The sequence below is a fragment of the Caenorhabditis remanei genome, chromosome X (genome assembly GCF_010183535.1).
Source record: "Caenorhabditis remanei strain PX506 chromosome X, whole genome shotgun sequence".
Lineage (NCBI taxonomy): Eukaryota > Metazoa > Nematoda > Chromadorea > Rhabditida > Rhabditidae > Caenorhabditis > Caenorhabditis remanei.
This window is the reverse complement of record NC_071333.1, coordinates 5,558,743-5,579,716: the sequence shown is the minus strand read 5'-3', so window position 1 is coordinate 5,579,716 and position 20,974 is coordinate 5,558,743. Positions and strand designations below refer to the sequence as shown.

The 20,974-nt window shown below is 39.4% G+C and overlaps 1 protein-coding gene across 1 annotated transcript; it reads right to left on the bottom strand.

Annotated features, from left to right (window-relative positions):
* Positions 1-16,365: 16,365 nt before the first annotated feature.
* GCK72_023052 (uncharacterized protein) lies at positions 16,366-19,368 on the bottom strand (the record flags this gene model as incomplete). Its single annotated transcript, XM_053735203.1, has 6 exons — positions 16,366-16,542; positions 16,622-17,141; positions 17,187-17,358; positions 17,974-19,065; positions 19,112-19,201; positions 19,251-19,368. The coding sequence occupies 6 exons, from the start codon at positions 19,366-19,368 to the stop codon at positions 16,366-16,368; spliced, it is 2,169 nt and encodes a 722-aa protein (XP_053578769.1).
* Between the last annotated feature and the right edge of the window lie 1,606 nt (positions 19,369-20,974).

The following is a 20,974-nucleotide window of genomic DNA, read 5'->3' as shown; positions in this document are numbered from 1 at the left end:
GAGAGAACACGCAGTATAAAAAGTTGAAAAAATCTTTACAAAACATTCATTGCTTATATATAATTACGCGTGAAAATAGCAGATGCTCACGTCACAATACGTCACTGACACGTTCTATTGACACGCAAACACACTGCACTATATTCACACAATATATAAGAGATCTGAAATAGTAGATTAGAATCAGTATCATCAAAAATCATACGAGCAACTCTCCAAAACATTTGGCTAGTAAGTCTCATTCTCATCTTATTCATTCTGACCGTTCCAAAGCGCTCAACGTTGTCTCAGCTTCCAACCATCGTACAAAGAAACAAATTTTCTTTACAGATGGCTCACAGTCAGTTACGTCTGGCCCATGTCTCTTCGGACGAAGACAATCGCCCACCGGACATTCGTGGTCCTGCACGTCGATTCCCGCCGAGACACGTCCCGCCGAGAATCTCACCAACTCGTATTTTGTATTTTCTATTTGAAAATCAATAAATTTGAATTAAAATAAAAACCGTGTTCGTCTTATTTCCAAATAAACAAAAGGCAAAGCCTCTGATTGAAAAGATTCTAATCAAACTATACTGATCACAATAAAATCATGTAAAATTTCAACACACAAATGACTGCAAATTCCCTCGAATGTCAAATCGGTATTCCTAACCGCAAAAGATTGACTCTGTCAAAGAACGGTGCTAGTGTGGAGTGGAATATCTCCACATGGTCGGAAAGAAAAGGAGAGGGACCACGGCCGCCTTTGCCCGAATGATCCGCTATCGTTTCCGCGCGTTTCAATCCGGAACAGAATCGCAACTTCGCGAAGCTGCTCACATCAGTGTGACCTACGAGACCCTAACCCATTGCGAGGTTCTGTACCGAAACTCCTCGGAGTCGTGCATCCGATATACCCGGCCGAGATACCTCGGGGGGCGCGACCGTGTCGTAGAATTCAGAAAGGGAATTGCTAACCCTTTCCCCTAGTAACACAACCTCTAGGGTACTGTAGAGTGCATATCCAACGAAAGATCAAGGTTATCGATAGCTAGCAGTATCGATGATAAGAGACGAACTCCCAGAGCGTCTATAAAAAACCCTTCTGATATGGGATTATAATCAGGCGGATTACCGGTATCAGTAATCTTAGAGACGAACTCCCAGAGCGTCTATAAAAAACCCTTCTGATATGGGATTATAATCAGGCGGATTACCGGTAGCAGTAATCTTAGAGACGAACTCCCAGAGCGTCTATAAAAAACCCTTCTGATATGGGATTATAATCAGGCGGATTACCGGTATCAGTAATCTTAGAGATGCATACGTATCTATAAAAAGCATTTGTAACACTCCTACTGACCGCGCACGGCTATTGACCTGTCACCACAGGAATACGTAGTTCATCTGGAAAGTAGCCCCACGAAATCCGCGAACTCAATCACCAGTCTAGATCCGGTGGACTCTCAAAGTTCACCTACATGCATCTACTAGTGTATAGTTCCGGATATAACATCACTGAGAATTACAGTGCAGCAAGAGGAATCCTCTTGTACTCACCTCATGTCACTACGACGATCTCAAGAAGGCTACCATCAACCTTCGCTTCTCACACTATTCATTTTTCTTTCAGTTAACTGGTTCGTTGTCTTTGACATACTCTTGTCCTTCTGAATGATGTCCGATCGCTCTTGCCGCTCGGCATCTCCCGCCGCTAGTAGTCGTCAGACTACCTCGGCTCACTCTGAGTCGGGAATGTCTCGTACTCGATCGAAGTCCCGATCGAAATCACAATCCCGCTCGCTCAAGCAAGGGATTGTGGGGCCCACGAAAACGGTGATCACAAAGATTGTAAAGAGAGCCGGAGAACTCCTTGAGGACTCTGAAGCCGCCTTGAAATTTTTGCGTGACCCTGATAACAAGATCCCAGAAGATATCGATCAAGATACACTCGCAGCTGCAGCCACTCTCGCCTTCAACTTGAAGGACACGGCGTGCAAAATCGAGACACTTGATTCGTTTATCTACGAACAGTTTCAAAAGCCAGAGATGAAAGATTCTCCGGACAGAGAAACTTACCTTCGCGAAGTCAACGAAGCCTTCGTCGTCAGCGGAGCAGATCAGATCTTGATCGAACTCTGCAAGCGCATTGACGACATGCACGAAGCGCTAGTTAACCGCGGATACAAATTTCCAGAATACAACGACGTTGAGAATACTGATGAAAACGTGCAGAATCCTAATCCCGCCGGTGATATGAATGCTGTAAATGAACCAAACGACGTTCAAATTCTGAGCGAAGTAGCACCCAACGGTGATGGTTCACAAAGATCGGCTCTACGCTCGTCGAGCTCCGGCCCAATCACATCATCGGCAGCCAGAGATCTATCCCTAATGGAATACGATTACGAAGACTGCCCACGCATCGAATCAGTAGCTCATCGAGCCAAAGTCTGGAGACTCGAAGAAGAAAACAGGCGTCTCGAAAGAGAAGCTGCACAACACCTACGTGCACAGCACGCAGACACAGTGCGTCGACTTGCTCAGGAAAAACAGGATCTGAAATACAGGGAGTCTCTCCAAGCAGAGCTCATAAGAGCTGAGGCTCTGGATCGTCAGTGTGCTCGACGACTCCAACAAATGATCGTTGAAAGAGAAGCGGAAGAACGAGCTAATAAAGCTCTTCCCGCCGCTGAAATAAACATGATTGAAAGAACGCAGACCACGAACGCTACACATCCGGAGACCTCCCCCCCGGGAGCTCTCGCTCCGGTCGTGACCGTGTCAAAACCGCCTGCCGAAACAGCACCCATTGCAGTACCAATCAAACAACAACAACGATCAATATTCAGTACCACTAATTACATCAGTAATCCTATTGTCGACGCCTATCACATACACTCACAACCACCAGTCGCTACTCAAAACATTGACTTGAGACATGTGTTGAATGCAGTTAATAACATAGCAGAAGCTCAAGTGGCTTCCGAGAGAAACATTCTGCAACAAACTACTCACATGGTTCAAGACATGGAGCAAAGACTTGGTGCGCAAATTCACGAAAGAGCTGAGTCCATCCGATCCAGAGCTACCAGCAGATCGCATCCACAGAGTTCGGCATCTTCTGAATCAAGCTTCATGCGTCGATACGAGCGCAGAGACAGATCTGAATCCGAAACGGAAACAGAACTCTCTCCGCCACCTCGTAGTCTAAGATCCCGCCGCTGCAATGCTGAAAACAGAAGTCAAAGCCCGAGACGACAAGGAGACGGTCTCAAAGTAGACACCTTGATCAGATTCTTGCACAAATTCGATGGAAGCGGAGACTTAGAACTCTTTCAAACCCTGTATAACAAATTCATCATGTCCAACAGAGATCTGAGCGCGGAGGTGAAATACGCAGTATTGCTGAACCACATCACTGGTCCAGCACAAAAATGCGTATCAAGAGCACAAGATACAGTTCTTGCCATCGCTACAACATTCGCATCACTCAACAAAGTTTACGGCAAAGTGAACAGCAAGCACAACTTGCTTCAAAAGCTTCAACAATTGCCATTCAATCAGTCAAATCCAGAAGCCATGCGCCTGGATGCGGCAGCCATGTCAGTTGTCATACAGCAAATGACGGACAGAGGAGTTCCCGCCGATGATTATATGACTATGTGGACTATTGCAGCCAAACTGCCAGAAGACTTGAGAAAGAGTCTGGCTAAATTCACCATCAAAATGGGTGATTCTCTCACACACGAGATGGTCTTAGACCGTATCAGCAGAGACATCGAGATGTTGGCCATGGAGCAAATCTACACCAGTCAAGTCAACCATCATCCGCTCAACGAGCTACCGACGTCATACGCGTCAGTAAACTTTACGAATGCGAATTCGAACTCGAGCTCAGTCCCGCCGAACAACGCTCAGAACAGAACATCTCACTCTCATAATACTCAGAATCCGCTAGCGTATATCCCCAATCAGCATCCCACAGAATACGTTGACCCAGTTACCAAAGCCAAACTGGAAGGCTTCTATGCCCCAGGACCCAAAGGCGTACATCTCAAAGTCATTCCGCGTTCATTCCCCTACCCAAAGGAAGAAGATACGAAATGCAGAGCTTGTGATGGAAAACACAACGAGATTCGTTGTACACTATCCAGCACCGAATTCAGAAGTCAATGTAAACAAAGAAATATCTGCCCCAACTGTGTCAGAAAACACGACATTACGAAATGTCGCTCACAATACCGTTGCGGATACTGTGATGGCTTGCATCACATGGGAGGCTGCCCACTCAAAGAACACTACAGAAACAAGAAGAACTATCCCGCCGAAGCTAAACCGATTGAAACGTTTTTTCGTTCCAACAACTTCAACAAATCTAAGTAGAGGCATTACGGCAGGCACAGAGTCAAATGTACCGAACTCTGTGTCACAAGCTGACTTGCCAACAGCACTGCTAAAAAACCCTCTTATAAAAACTTGGTCCATTCGTTCTACTAATCCTGTTTCTAACAATTGTTCTTCTACCACCATCCGGGGTATCGCTAATCCTAAAACTATTGAGTATTTCAAAAATTTAATTAAAAATGACTATCCAGAAGAGCCCGATTCCGATAAACTGGCGTTGTTGTTGTTCACAAAATTCTTAGCAAGATCCCAACCTCATCAAGTGCACTTCACTCATGCTCGAGATGATTTCGGTCGCCTTACTTTCGTTTGCCTTGAAACAGCAAGAGGACAACCTCTGCTGGCTCTAGTAGACTCAGGCGCATCCCTATCACTCATACTTGAAGCATCAGCACGAAAACTATCTTTAACCATCTTGCAAGAAACACAACTCACAGTTCAAGGTTTCAATTCTGTCTCTTCTTCTAAAACTAATATTTACGCCCTTGAATTCTCACTCCTTGTTCCCAAGACACCACTTTCCATCATGATCGTCGGTAGTCCTAATCTTCCGAATACAAAGTTCGCAGCTCCAATATTCTCTCCTGACGATTCACTCTATCTAAAAAACTCATCTATTGATATGAGTCGAGTACTATCCAGTGTGCACCACAATGGTCAAAAGATTGACATGATTCTCGGCAATGACATGTTGTCTTGGATTTCAGCTCAACCAGATTACCATAAACACATTCTTCCCTCCGGAAGAGCACTGGAACAAACCCAGCTCGGTATCATCGTTCATCCGGTGCCAAGGCTAATTTTGTGGCATAAAAGCCAAGTCCCGCCGCTGTATGAAGAGTACCAACTATCAATCAATATAGCCACTGTGCTAATGGATAGCAGTGAACCAGAAGATGCCATGACGAAACTAACTCATCAAATTGCCCAATTCTGGAGAGTGGAAAATCTGGGAATCGAAAACGTTTCAGTTTCCGAAAGCACCAAAAAAGCCACAATCGATCTCCTTCAAATATTCTATAAAACTGTAAAGTTTAATAAAGAAGGCAAGCCCGAAGTCGCACTTCCATATAATGGAAATGAGTTACGTCTCGCAGATAACTATTCGGTAGCCTACAAACGATTCATCAGTCTTGTGGTAACATTGAAAAAGGGCAAAAATCTCCTAAATATCTATCATGAAATTATTGTCGGTCAAGAACTAGCTGGCTTCATCGAGAAAGTGACAACGGCAATGCTGAAAGCCAAAGGTCCCAGATACACTATCCCACATCGTGGAGTAGTAAAAGAAGACTCCCTCACAACGAAGTTGCGAATCGTCCTAGACGCATCTAGTCACGCAAGAGGCGAAATCTCACTCAATGACTGTCTTCACGCTGGTACCAACATGATCATTCCAATATACGGTATTCTGTTACGAATGAGATGTCCACGATATATCTTAGTCGGAGATATTGAAAAGGCATTTCATCAAGTACCTCTACAAGAAGAATTCCGGAATGTAACCATGTTTATTTGGTTAAAAGACCCATCCCGTCCCGCCGATGATGATAATATCCAGCTGTATCGATTCAAAGTAATCCCCTTCGGAGTGTCAAGCAGCCCATTCCTACTGGCAGCTTACATTACATTCAATCTCGACAACAATCCACACGATCTCAACAACGAGATCAAGGAAAACTTATACGTCGATAACTGTCTCTTCTGCACCAATGACAAGTCTGAAATTGCGTCAAAAATCAAAGGTACCAAACTCATCTTCCAAAAAATGGGTATGAACCTTCGCGAGTACATCGTAAATGATCCAGACACAATGCAGTCATTACCTCCCGCCGAAAGAGCTCAATCGTCAGTTATCAAACTTCTGGGATACCGTTGGGATTCAGTGAACGATACCATAACTATCAAAATTGCCAAGCTAGACATTGACCATCCAACTAAAAGAGAAGTTGCTTCAAAACTCGCGGAAACCTTTGATCCACTCGGTCTGGTAACACCATTGATGGTACCATTCAAAAGGTTAATGCAGAAAGTTTGGTTGAAGAGTGACACGAACTGGAAAGATAAAATTCCGAAAGAACTACTGTCAGACTGGAGAGCTCTTTGTAACATCTTCATTGACAGAGAAATTGTAGTACCCAGACAGCTCACGACAAACTACGAATACTCCGAACTGCACTTGCTCCTATTCAGCGACGCATCTCAGGACATTTACGGAGCGTGCTGCTACGCCTACTTTGTCGTGAATGGAAACACACCAAGTGTCACTCTCTTCACAAGCAAAAACAAGATCCGTCCATCAAAGAATGAGAACTGGACTATTCCCAAATTGGAACTGCTCGGAATTCAATGTGCATCCAACCTAGCTTGTGCCGTAGTAGCTGAGCTTAAGGTTAAAGTCACTTCAATCAAACTGTTTTCTGACTCGGCATGTGCCATCTACTGGATTTTGTCTGAAAAGAACACCCGTCTCTGGGTAGCTAATCGCATCAAGACTCTTCAAGATAATCGAAACAGAATGAAAGAATGTGGAATTGAAACCACGATTCATCACTGTCCCACAAAAGAGAATCCAGCAGATCTAGCCACACGAGGCATGTCCACTACTGAGCTTCAGAACAGCAAACTATGGTTCGAAGGACCAAGTTTTCTGAAAGAAGATCAATCAGAATGGCCATGCATGATCGAAGGAAAGGTCACTTGTCCCGCGGAATTCCAAGAATTAGTATACGCTGAGATCATCGATCCAGTTACTAAGAAGAAGAAGAAACCGCTAATGGAAAAGAAGACTGCTCCCGCCGAGAAAGTTCCAGAGGAAATAGATCCCGCCGAAACAGTCATGGCTGCAAATGCAACCATTTCAAGACCTGGATCGTTCATTCCCTACACAGCAACCAATTCTCTTCCAAAATTGTGCAAAACTGTTGTCCAAATCTTGAAAACTTTCAGTAAAACACTAAAATCTAAGTCATGGGATAGCTACGTGATGAAACAGTTTCATTCATCTGATTGCCCACTTCACCAACTAAAAGTGGCCAGATTGCTCATTATCAGCGAACACTACAAAGACTGTGAATTCCAAGGCTACACTTTCCCGCCGGACATTGAGTACCATACTGACACTGACGGATTACGCCGAGTACACCGAAGAATTGAGTCTCCAGTGCTTCCACAAGAAGCAAGTGAACCTATTCTCATTCATCCACGCCATCCACTGGCTAAACTCGTCGCTCTTGAAACACACGAAATCAATGGTCACATGCCAGAGACATACACAGCATCTGCTGTGAAAACGAGATACTGGATCCCTAAACTTGGAGGTATACTGAACAACATCATTCGAGAATGTGTGCAATGTCAGAAAGTGAACAACTTCCCTTTCGCATACCCATACACCAAAACTCTCCCACGTTGTCGCACCACCCCATCCAAGCCGTTCTCCAAAGTCGGTCTCGATTATTTGGGTCCAATCGTGTACAAAAAAGACGACAACAGAAAGACCGGAAAAGCGTATATCTACACTTGCTTGACCACACGTGGAGTTGTTTTACGAGTAGTCCCTGATGGAACGTCTCAAATGTACATTCTTACATTGAAAATGATTTTCCACGAGTACGGTGTTCCTAAGACTATCTTCTCAGACAACGCTTCCACATTCAAGCTAAGTGGATCGATGATCAATAGAGATATCAGAGAAGCTACTTACAACCACTCTCTTGTCGAGTTCTTGGCCGCTGAAGTAATCGACTTCAAATTCATCACACCTCTCGCCCCGTGGCAAGGAGGAATCTATGAAAGAGTCGTGAAACTTGTCAAAATACAACTGACAAAAGAATGCGGAACCAGAACATACGACTACTTTTCTCTACAATATATCGTGTCAAGTGCTCAATCTATGGTGAACAACCGCCCATTGATCCCACATTCCAGAAGTCCAAAGGACATGATTGCTCTCAGACCAATCGATTTCATTGCCCCAGGCGTCATGCTTGAAGTTCCCGCCGGTGAAGCAAACTCTGGAGCTCTTCCACAGAGCACTGAAGCTACTGTCCGAGCTCATTTAGACAAATTGGAACAAGCTGTAGACAGACTATGGGAGATCTGGTCGACTGGATACTTACTTCACCTGAGAGAAAACGTCCACAAGAAGAAAAGGTCGTCGTTGCTACGTCCCGCCGTTGGACAAATGGTGATCATTGTTACCAAGCTTATCAAGAGACACAAATGGCCACTGGGAGTCATCGTTCATGTCGAAAAATCACAACGTGATGGACAAATTCGATCAGCGATTGTCAAATGCCGCGGCAAGCTTTACTCACGTGCAGTCTGTCAACTGATTCCGCTAGAACTAAATCCACTGAACCGCCCTAATATCGCAGCGGAGGATGACACAGACAATGCACAGGACGACAGTCCGCATGAGTTGCCAGCTCCCGCCGTTCTCAAAAATCCAGACATGACATACGCCCCAGAACTATTCCCCTCTAAAGACTTGCCTAACATTGCGGAAACAGAAAATCCCATCCAAAACTCAGATCTAAATAATTAAAATCAAAATATACCACTGAACCTAAACATCGATGAACTCGAGAATCTAGATGACACAGATTTTGAATTAAACCAGTCACGACTGGTAGATGGAGGTATTTATACTGACCCTCAGACGGTCATTCCGCCTGATGCTTCAGAGGAAGACATTGCGGAGTTGCCGACGGGACGCGTGAGAGAATTCCTCTCCCGCAAAGCTAAATCCAAGCCCATCAACTACGTACACGTAGCTGAAGTGCAAAGTCCCGCCGTCACCTCCCCCCCCGGGAGTGTAGCCAAGGATCCCCCTTTGGGTACCCCCTTACTTGGCTACCAAAGCCAATCCGACGGTCCCCTCTGGTTTTCCCCACAAAACTAGGACCATCGGAGCCTTTTTCATTAACCTCTTATTCAATCTGTTCATTAACAATATTATTATTATTCTCGTTATTCTCAGTTATCTGAGTTCTATCAATTTAATACAAATTATTCTAAATTATTATAATTAATTATAATTCAAATTACCGCTCTAAAACTCCAAATTCAGCTAATGCGCTCCAATAAACCCAACACTCTCTCTTCCGCAACGCTCTCTCGCAGTAGACGCGTATGTCGTCACTCGCGAGCGGTCGCGTCGCGTGTCATTGCTCATGTTAGCCTTTTTAGGCCAGAGTAATTCAGTTCGTTCGTGTTTTCCCGCCGACGACGGTCCTTTTTGCCGACCGTCTAGGCTCTGAGAGAGTAGTTGAGGAGATTCTGATGCTAGCACTATATTTTTCCGTGCCATCAGAATCTAGCGCGAGTTTGAGAGATTAGCCTAAATTATATACTTCCGGTTTTTGGGACTTTTGTCTCTTTTTCCCGCCGTCAGTCCCGCCGCGTTCGTCTTCCTGCCTTTCGTCGACTCAACATCTCCTCAGGACACGTCGCTCTCTTTTATTCTCTTTTTTATCACCCTTTCTCTATTTTGGTTATTCTTCGAGGATCTTTCCGAGAAGAAGGTTTAATAAACGGGTCACTGATACTTTGTGTTCTTTCTAACATTGCTTATCTTACATACATGCCGCATACACTTTATTTTGGGACGATTTATATTTCTTCTGAGAGGCAATAGTCTCCGACCGCTACCTTCATTGCCCTCTCAACAGAATGCCCTCCAGAATTCAGATATTCTGGTCTGAAAATCTAAATTTAAATACTCCACTGCGCTTCGTGGGTATTTTATATGTGCCTTCCCGTTAACAATATCCTGAAAATTGATCACGGCAAATGACACTTCAGGTTCGCTTAACTTTCAAAATACTTCATGTTTTTTCTGAATCGTCCGAAGTTTTAACTAGCATAGCGTGCTTCAAAAACAGATGCGCTCACCCCTCGACCACGGATCGCTGGCCGAAACGCATGTTTAGGTGCTGTGATATTTGGGGAAAAACACAGCTAAATTTAAATGGAAAATTGAGTAAATCACATGTATTAAATTTGTATTTTCAGACCAGAATATCTGAATTCTGGAAGCCACTCAGCAACTTTTGAAAACTGAGATCCCATCAGAATTCACTTTTTTTATTCTTCTAGGTCCCGTTGCTGAGCTCCACGGTCAGTTCAAACCATTTCCTAGTAAGTGCGTTTCCTACTGGAAATGGGTAAAAGTTTAGAAAAAACTAACCCTGTGAAGGATTGCATTGAACAGACGATTGCTGAAAGTGAGTTGGGAGGTGCCTGGAGTATCCGTGGATGGAGTAGCAAAGTTTGCTGGATACTGTTCCATGATTGAATGTTTGGGGATATGATTTGATTTCTGAAAACTGATTTTTAAATACTTCAGTGAAAAACAGTTATCAAACGGAGAGAAAAGCTGAAATAGGTATCGGAACAGTCATGAAATTTACTGAAAAACAGAGTATGGAATATCAGTCAAAATCTGAAAAACCTAAATTTAACGGAGTGGAGAAAAACCGCGGGTGCGCAAAAAAAACATTCTACAGACATTTCATCTAAAAACCACGATAAAGAGCTGAGGTTGCTGGTGGAAACTGAATAATATGGAAAAAAGAGGGGTATATATTGAGAAACTGTAAAAGAGAAATAGTATGTGAGAGACATTAAAAAGAGTGGGTGGGGAGGACGGTGTCACTGATCACTTCAAACATCAAAAATACAGTTGAGAGCTAGCTAGCTGATTCATTGCGAAATGAATTGAATTTTCAAAAGATCAATTGATAATAATAATTCTTGGAAGACTATTTAATGAATTCAATCTGATCCAAAAGATATTGCGTCATTTCAAGAGCATATTAGACACAGAAAAATCAGTATTCCTTAAATTATGATATTTTTAGTTACGTAAATATAAATGTTCAGAATTTTTCTTTATTTTCATTTTTCTTACGTTGAAAATGGGAAAAGATGTAGAAGACGTCGGAATGATGTTCTCATCTGACTTATCTTTTTCAGCTAATATAACTAGTGCATTTTGCAGATCCCATCTCAGGAACAACATGCTTTTCAGAATACTTAAAAGTTCTTGTCTCGAAGTCAATATCAAATGCTATAATATTTATAATAGAAAATAAATGTCGTCGTTCTAATTATCCTTTTTTATCAAAAATAAATCGGAAACTCAAAATTATCATTTTAGGTTTACTTTCTGGCTCAGTAAATGATAACTGCAACCGGACTGTTATTCTGTTCTCGATTCTAGTGACATTCTCTCGTTTCTACAAACATAAATGAAAATTTCGTAAATTTCGTTGACCGCATCAAACTTTTGCTCATTTTGAAAATGTAGTCAGAACAGAGGCACAGTGTACTACAGTGCGCGTCATAAAGATAGCCCCCCTTGCGATTATGTCGGATCTGGCTCAGCCGTAAGTTTTCATGAAAAATGGGTAACAGCATTCGATTCCTTGTGCCAAATAACCCCCGGGCGCAAAGTTTCATGAATCTCCTACAAAAACTACGGGTACACCATCGAAAACTTGAAAAATAGGCCGCGTCATAAAGATAGCCCCCCTTGAGAGTTTTCAATTTCTCCATGATTTTTTTCCGTTTTTTCACTTAAAAACGTTTTCAATCAATAAAATTCGCTTTTTTATCAGTGTTATCTTATTTTTCTCCATACTTTTACAGCAAAAATTCTACTTTGAAGAGCCAGTTTATGCTAAAAAGTCCAAAAATCGGGATTTTTGAGGAAAACGATCGTAATTCGCATTTCAAATAAAGGGAGCAATGTTTTTGCACGGTATTTTACTTTTTTCGGTACTTATCTGTTAATTTTATCTTACTTTTGGCTGAAAAAAGCGGCTCTGAATGCTCAGAGGCCATCCAAATGTGAAGGAAATTCACTTAGAAAGATGGTTTTGAGCTTCGTCAAGATGAAGTACGTCTGAGAATCTGCTTCTGAAGTGGAACCTTTGCGAGAATGATTTAAATAAACTTTTGTTATGTCACTAAGACATTTCTAAAAGACCTTACCAGGTTACAGATAAGTACTAGCAGTAGAAATCATGGTCAAGTTATTTTCACAAAGGAATATTGTGTTCTCGAATCAATAGAAGATTAAAAAGTTTTAGAATTATCCGAAATGGGTGTGAAACCTTCAAACAAAAACAATGTTTGCAGTTTCTTTTCAAAAAGTTGTCTACTCATCGTTAAACTCACGATATCCAGTGTTTTACTAGTGAACAAAGATTTGGGACACTGGATCATGATTTGAAAGACTAGTACTTGTTACTAATTGGTCGAAGTAGTTCAGCTATGTCTTGGTAATAACATGAGACTTGATTCTACTATTTCTTTCAAAAACTATACCATAAAAACAGATTCTCAGACGTTCTTCATCTTGAAGAAGCTCAAAACCATCTTCCTAAGTGAATCTCCTTCACATTGGGATGGCCTCTGAGCATTCAGAGCCGCTTTTTTCAGCCAAAAGTAAGATAAAATTATCATATAAGTACCGAAAAAAGTAAAATATCGTTCAAAAATATTGCTCCCTCCATTTGAAATGCGAATTACGATCGTTTTCCTCAAAAATCCCGATTTTTGGACTTTTTAGCATAAACTGGCTCTTCAAAGTAGAATTTTTGCTGTAAAAGTATGGAGAAAAATAAGATAACGCTAATAAAAATTCGAATTTTATTGACTGAAAACGTTTTTTAGTGAAAAAACGGTAAAAAATCATGGAGAAATTGAAAATTCTCAAGGGGGGCTATCTTTATGACGCGGTCTATTTTTCGAGTTTTCGATGATGTACCCGTAGTTTTTGTAGGAGATTCATGAAACTTTGCGCTCAGGGGTTATTTCGCACGAGGAATCGAATGCTGTTACCCATTTTTCATGAAAACTTACGGCTGAGCCAGATCCGACATAATCGCAAGGGGGGCTATCTTTATGACGCGCACTGTATAATAACTAGAAAACTATCAACTTACCAATCTGAATGGAAAACTGAATGAGCAAACCGATGACGATAAATTGGAGAACAATGAATGAGTGAAGGGATCACTGTCATTTTTGTTGCGATGGCACCTGCTTCCTTCAATGCAATGGTTTTTTGTTTTTTTTTCTGAACTTGAGAATTGCATAAAACCCTTGGGCAGTTGCACAAAATTCACAGGTGTGGTGTTGCGAGTGGATGTTTTTGTCTGTTTCTGAGATTTCGTTCGATAGACAGCTACAATCCAATAGACTTGCGTAACTTGTCAAACAAGAATTTTAGTTAACAGTTTTTGAATATTACATCATCATGAGCTTTTTATCAATTTTGTCAATCACTTCAGGATTTCATGGGAAATCAAAAAAAAACTTTTTAGTCACCCAAATGAACAGAAGAAAATCATCAAATTTTTAGATTTTCAACTACATTACCGCAACCTGTGAGAAAATCATAAATAGATTATCAGACAAGCAGAAATATACTAATCTGAAAACTGACGCCAACAGAACAAAATTGGTACCTAATAAATTTGCTCTTATTTATGGAATAATTATCAAAAGAAACATCACAAACATAAAATAGAAAGTATTGATGAGCTAATCCTAATTCTAATTCATTTTAAAACACTTGTAGGAGTGTACAATGTATCTACACATCTCGTGGAACCCTGATACATCAAACATTTTGAGGCCAAGGTGAAGATATGAATATAGGAAAATGGGATACCACGAAAAATGGAGCATTCAATTATAGGATGCTCATTTTTATTTTTTCCCGTGCCTTAAGGCTGATATGATACCGATTAAGAAGATGTAAAAATCACTGAGTTATCGTTGTTCAAAAAAGTTTGATTTTGACTACTCTTCCTTCTTTGATAGTCTCAAATTATGTGAACTGGAGCCCCTGCAATATGGAAGAGTTTTTACCTGATTTTCATGAATACAACAATTATAGTCTCTAAAGATATTTGAAATCCTGACCCGTTATTCACAATACATCCGAATTGGGTATTGATATAAAGACATGCTCACTACATTAAACCTTCCTTGTGTTGAAACGAAAACTCAATAACGTCGATTCCAAGTGAAATGTGTTATCGAGAACAATCACAACTGAAGGTCACAGCTTTTATGTTCGTCTTTTTGTTGAACCGTGTATGATCACAGCTCATAAAAAATGTAAATTTTTTGTATTGAAATGGTTTAGCCTGTATCTATCAAACATATTTAACATCAACAAGGAAGTGTTCAAAAATCGCCTGTCAGAAAATTTTGAACAAGGCTATTGTACAATCAATAAGTAGCTTATAACAGAGTACATACCATTAGTCGATAAGAGATACCGTAAATACTGTATTTCAATTACAAGCGTTTCTGGTTTTCGAAGCCTATTAACCTGAAACCTTCATAAACAAATGAGATTTTAACAGGTTTGGACAAATACTTGGGCAGAATAATGAAAAAAAAAAGAAAATAAGAAAAAAAAATGCAAAACCAGTGTTTTGCGGTTGTGCTTTTATTACAGGTGTGATTTTAACACAGGTATGCTTCCATTTCAGTTCTTACGGTATTTCAACGACAATTGTTTAGTTCGATATAAATGTTTTACGCAGATTTTTCCTCAAGTTTCATTGACAAAGAAAAATACAGAACGAAAGAATGTTGTGACACATCACACTGTGTTTTTTTTCTGTTTGTAAATGATGAAAGAATATGACAGTGCAAGATGCTTCCTTGAAGAAATGGTAGGGAAGACGTGTTTTTAAGATTACATTTGTCATTGGTTGATATGAGTGATCTGTAAGAAGTGAGAAGGCATATCTTCTGTTAGGCTGTTACCTTGATTTTCATTTGGTAAGAGTTGCATCGATTGGTTTTTTTCAAGAAGCTATGCCCCCCCCCCCCCCTCCCCAAATCAAATTATTTCTTTTACCTTCACCACTTGACCTCTTTTTCCGCACTTTTTTCAGTTTTCGAACTAAAAATGCATACGTTTGGCTAGTTTCCCCATTGCTTCGAAATTCGATAATTCATGATGTCTTGTATTGATCTTAATTTGATGTGTCCGACTTTGACAAAACATCTGAATGATTTTTGAATAGATTCCAACTTTCGAACTTTGAATTTCACAACCGGAGAGAAAGTGCATTCCATCATCTCTCTCTCTCTTACAGTAATGACCATAATTCTAACTATTTTGGTCGGTTTTAGTTGAAAATGTCCGATTTCGAAAGAGTGCCATACTATCAATGACTATCTCACTAGGTAAAATTTTTATAGATCGCACAGATCAAAAGTACAACTTTTTATTCATTTTTGGAGTTGACAACTTCTTTGTACTATCACTTCCTAGCAAGTTACGTATCGACCAAGTAATTTCTCTCCATTTCAGTTCAGAAAAGTGTGATTTTTGAGTTGTCGTCTTAAAATGATCATAACTCTCTAAGGAATGCTCGTATTAAAAAATTGTCAGCTACAAAAATGGAGCACTACTTTTTTTTGTTTGATCCATAAAAATCACATTTTGCGACAGTTAGTTTTACCATGACACACTCTCAAAGTTAGACATTTGAAGAAATTCTTGAAGCATTTGTTTTTGGTAGTAACGGAATTGAAAGCATTCAACTTTATCTGGGTAAATTTATGATTGCTGAATAACTCACCGAGAATGACTTCCTTCATAATTTTGCTACTAAAACGGCAAAGATCCGCTTTTAAATACCATGCTTCAAATATTACTTGCAACATTTGGAACGCTTGTGTTTATTTCATAATTAAATGTCAAGATTTCGTAAAAGGAATTACAAAAAATACGGAAAACATGGTTAACCAGTGAGAGATGAAATTCACGAAAAACAAGATATTGAAAAAGAAATACCCTGATTATGCTTGAAGGTGCAATGAACCGAGCTAAAAATAATAACATAAAAATGGAGATGCATATAAATTCAAAAAAAATATAGAAAACAGAAAATGATAAATTGAAACAAAACATTGCTCAGTCAGCAAAAAAACTCAATAATGAAGTGGTAACCCAGCAATCCGGTTCTCTGTCACATACGTTTTCAAGTAACCCAAATTTTCCAATGATGCTCTGTTCAATATTCTTCGAATAAGAGGTTCTCTCGGGTTTCCAGCTAATTGTTCTCTCCAATCCGGAACAAGTGTTTGCCAGTCGAGCATTTCAAGATTCTGAAAGAAATAAAACATAGTAATTTGCAATGAAAATTATTTTGCAAAGCTCGAAATATGAACAAATTTCAAAACATACCGGATGATGACAAATGTGGTCCATTGACTTCAGAAGGCATTCCATAAAATGAAGAGTGAACGCGGCGCAATCATTTGATCCTCTAGGTTGAAGTGGAATGTTTCTTGGTACAATCGGACTACAGTTTGGCTGGAAATTCCTTCCAGACTCAAACTTCTTGGCTACGTTTTCCAGGTATTTCAACATAATGGTCTTCATGTGATTTTTTCGGATGTTCCAATATCTGGGGTAAAAAGAGTCAAAAAATAAAAGATGGCAAGTCTTTCCATCAAGTAGATGCCCCGGATTCACAATAACGGTTAGCATCCAATGACTTATGAAAAATGTTGGCAGGATAAGCATTTTACGAGAAAACATGTCACAATGTGTTTTCATCCTATTGACAGCCCGTTCACATTTGCTTTCAAGTGATGCCATGCTCTCTTGAGAGATCGTTTCTTTTATAAACCACTCATTGCCTTTACTTCCACCAATCAAACTTGGAAACAAATAGTTACTGAGAAGATGAACGCTGTCACATCTGAAAAACACATAAAGTTTTAAGAGAGAAAACTTGGAAACATACGTTTCTTCGCTCAAATGTTGTAGAATCATATCGGTGGCCAGAAACATCAAAGTCTCGTCTAATACAAAAGATTGCAAACGGAGAGTGCAGAAACTTTCAATCAAGAGACTAGATGATTTAAGTCGACCACCGTAGAACTCGGGGATTGAAATGTTTGCAAGAACCAGTTTACCTGAAAGAAAACGTTTACTTTATTAAATTGTTCTGGGTCGAGCCGAAATCTTAAAGTTATACCAAGTTTTGAAAGTTTTTGAAATGGATTTTGAAAAAGTTTGGTTTTCGTCTAAAAATTTAGAATGCAATCAAAAAGCTCAATATCTATAGGAATTTAGTCATTTTTACTCAAAATTTTAAAAACATTTATGGGGTTATTCAGGTCATGTAAAAATGTATTTTAATACATTTTTTCCTTATTCACGACCGGTGAAAAATGTATTTTAATACATATTTTTCTCCCATTTTTCTACATTTCTCCTCAATTTTTTGACAGTTTTTCTACATACGCATGTCGAAAAATGCAAAAAAGGGGAAAAATGCTGTTAGACCAACGGTAAACTGAGATTTGTAAAAAATAGTTTCTCGACTCTCGTGAATAAGAAAAAAATGTATTAAAATACATTTTTACATGACCTGAATAACCCCATTAAAAACAATTTGTTCAAAAATGATTGTCCATTTTTGAATTTGGCTCGATCCTTCCAATTTTTGACAAATATGTAGTAAAAATTAATAAATTGCTTTTTTAAACTTGGTCAAGTTTTAAAAGAAAAGTAGCAAATAAGCCTACCTATTTCTTCCAGCGTTTTCGGTGATTTTGTGTCCGGTATTTTGACCTCATCATCGTCAATAACAATTTCTTCTTTCTCCGCTTCATTATTTGGAACCGGAGATGTTTTGGCTTCATGTTTCTCACTTTGAGTAGAAATCGATAAGGTTCCAAAATTCTGTTCCGTTTCAATAGCACTGAGATTCAATTCAGAAACAATAGGCGTCTGCGTCAATCTTCCGAGAGGAGCAAACGAGAAATTATTGTTTTCTTGAGAAGGTGGATGAGAAAAATACGGATGTGTTCTCGGTGCTTCATACTTTTTGTTTCTTGAAACTGAAGCTGGAACAGTATTGTTCACCCTAGCACTGTTTGATGGTGACGGGCAACTCTGCTCGGCGATTCCAGGTAAACTTGGAAGTGGATGCACTTGTGGATGTTGATTCTTCATTCTCTCAAAAATTTGGCACAATGAATTTGCGACTATTGCTTGTTTCTTAGGATGTTGGGCACACGATTTTCGTAGTTCATTCTGCATTTGTTTGAAAGTGAGTTCCTTATATGCTGGAATACGTATCAAAGGTTGAACAGTCAATACATGTTGATGTCTATTCGGAATAACATTTGGTGGGTTCTTGAGAAGAATGAATTGCTGTTGATACTGACTTTCGTGCACTTCCGATGTGGGTTTCTTGGAGGTCATTTTTACCGCCGGTAGTTGTGGTAATGGTTCAATAGAGGTAGTTTCATAACGAGACCGTTTTGGACTAGGGATACTACTCATTGATGTTTGGTTCCAATGTTGATGATCGCTTGATACTTCTTTAGAAAATCCCTCCGTATCAACTGATTGAGCGTTTTGACGTGTGAAAGCCGGTAGTTGGGTTAACGGAGATCGTTTTTTAGCCTTGACATCTGTAGTGGTGTGGTCGTTTATTGCAGAATCCATATTGAGTTGTCTCACATCCGATTCTCCAGATGGTAATACGAGAACTTCAGACAAATAACCCTCGGATGATACGTTCAACTGTTTGAGTCCCACAATATATTTCTCAGCCTCTCTAGTTGATTTTTTGCCGTTCAGTATGTCTAGAAGCTCCGCTAATGTGGTATCTGAAAATATCAAACTTTCAATTAAAAATGTGTTTTACTCAAAAACCTGGTTCAATTCGGTTCAAACCAGAAACAATTTTGACTATCATTAAAGCCATTATCCTGGAAGTATTGAACGCCTTATCCTTCTCAACTGCTGTAATGTTCAAAATTGTGATTGTAGAAGCTAGTTTGATGCGACTAACCTTCTGTATTTAAGAGTGCATACTTTTGAGTGTTGTCGTTAATTTTAAGTGCATCAAATATATCATTGACTGTATTGCAGAAATACTTAAATCTTATTTTATCCTTGGTGATTTCCATTGTAGCACCTCTTGCCGCATTGTAAACCCGTTTCAGTATTTTGTCGAGATCTGAAATAATTTTCTAGTAAGCTATAATAAACCTCAAATAATCTCATTATAAAATTTTTTGATGTTTGCTTATTTATTAAGTGACAGAATATCAAACGGGAAGATATTAGGTTTTGAACACACTGAGAAAATTCGGAGTGTAGCTCTCTACTAGATAATCGTGTCAAAACAATTCATTTGAGGTTAATCAGAACTGCAAGTTTCGTTTTTGAAAACATTGGCAATTAAGCTGGTACAAAATTTTGCTGACTTAATTTTTTATTATACGATACCGTCCAAAAGTTTATAAATTTTAGCAATTTTTAGTTGAAAACGACCAAGTTTGAAAGGATGTATCGGTATCCATAATTGGCCGAGATTTGAGAAATGAATTACCAATTTGAATGAGAAAATAAAGAAATTGTAAGAAAAAAAAGGAAATTTTTTTTTGTTTATTTTATGACTATTCACTCATCATGTGATGGGCAAAATTTTGACAACTTTTGAAAATAAACTTTTCCGAAAAACAATTGTTGTAGCGCCCCTAGCTCCATCACATTTCGTAAGTGACACGACTCATAGAGAACTGGTCACCAACTCACTCAAATCGGCTTATTACTGCACACCAACAATTACAATTCAAAAACGAGTGCTACAGTAACCTAAGCGGGTAGCGTCGAGCTCTCATTTGATCCCGCTGACCAGCCATCAATACAAGTGTCGATAGAATCACTTGGTACTATTGTCTAGCTAGCCACCACCGTTTTACTAAGAAACCCCATGCCGCGTGACCCGTACGACAATCTACTCTTATCAACTTCACACACATTGACCATTGAAAACGTACGAATGCTCCTATTACAACATGTCCTCTCTCACTCAAAACACAGAAAACTAACTCTCCGAGTTGAATAATCATTAAATTTCTAAAACAAGGTTTGCAGAGCCTTAGTGAAATTTAAGAAATGTAATTATTGAACTTTGATTGAATATGATAAAAGGATTACAAAAGCACAAAAAAACTGACCTTTAACCTTTTCAATTGGAGAAGTCTCTGCCATTCTGTTTCCTACGTTTGATTTGTTCATGATATCTGAAAAAAAAATTTCTTTCAAAGAGAAGAAACAAAAACAAAGAGTTCAACTGACATTTTTTGTATCAGAAATAAGAAATGATAAAAAGAGGTCAATAGTAAGCAAAAAATAATAATTCAGATGTGACTCTCACCTAACCAGCAACAGAACACTAAAACAATGGATAAAGAGGAGGTGAATGATCAAATGGAAGCAATAAAAAATCAGAAACAAGAGGAAGAAGGGTTAGTTGAAAAATGGAAGGTAATTGCATTCAGAATAAAGATTTATGATTTTTGAGAAAAAAAATGAATAAAGGAGGAATATGAAAACCAATTTTTATTTTTTTGAATGCCAAATAAACCAGATTGAAAGAAGTTTCTAATAGTGTATGGGATTCGCCTAACTCATTGTAACTAGTATCATTTTTTTATTCATATGTTTATAGATGATATCAAATTAAGATTAATGAAACATTTTTTCACAAATCCAACAATAAACAAA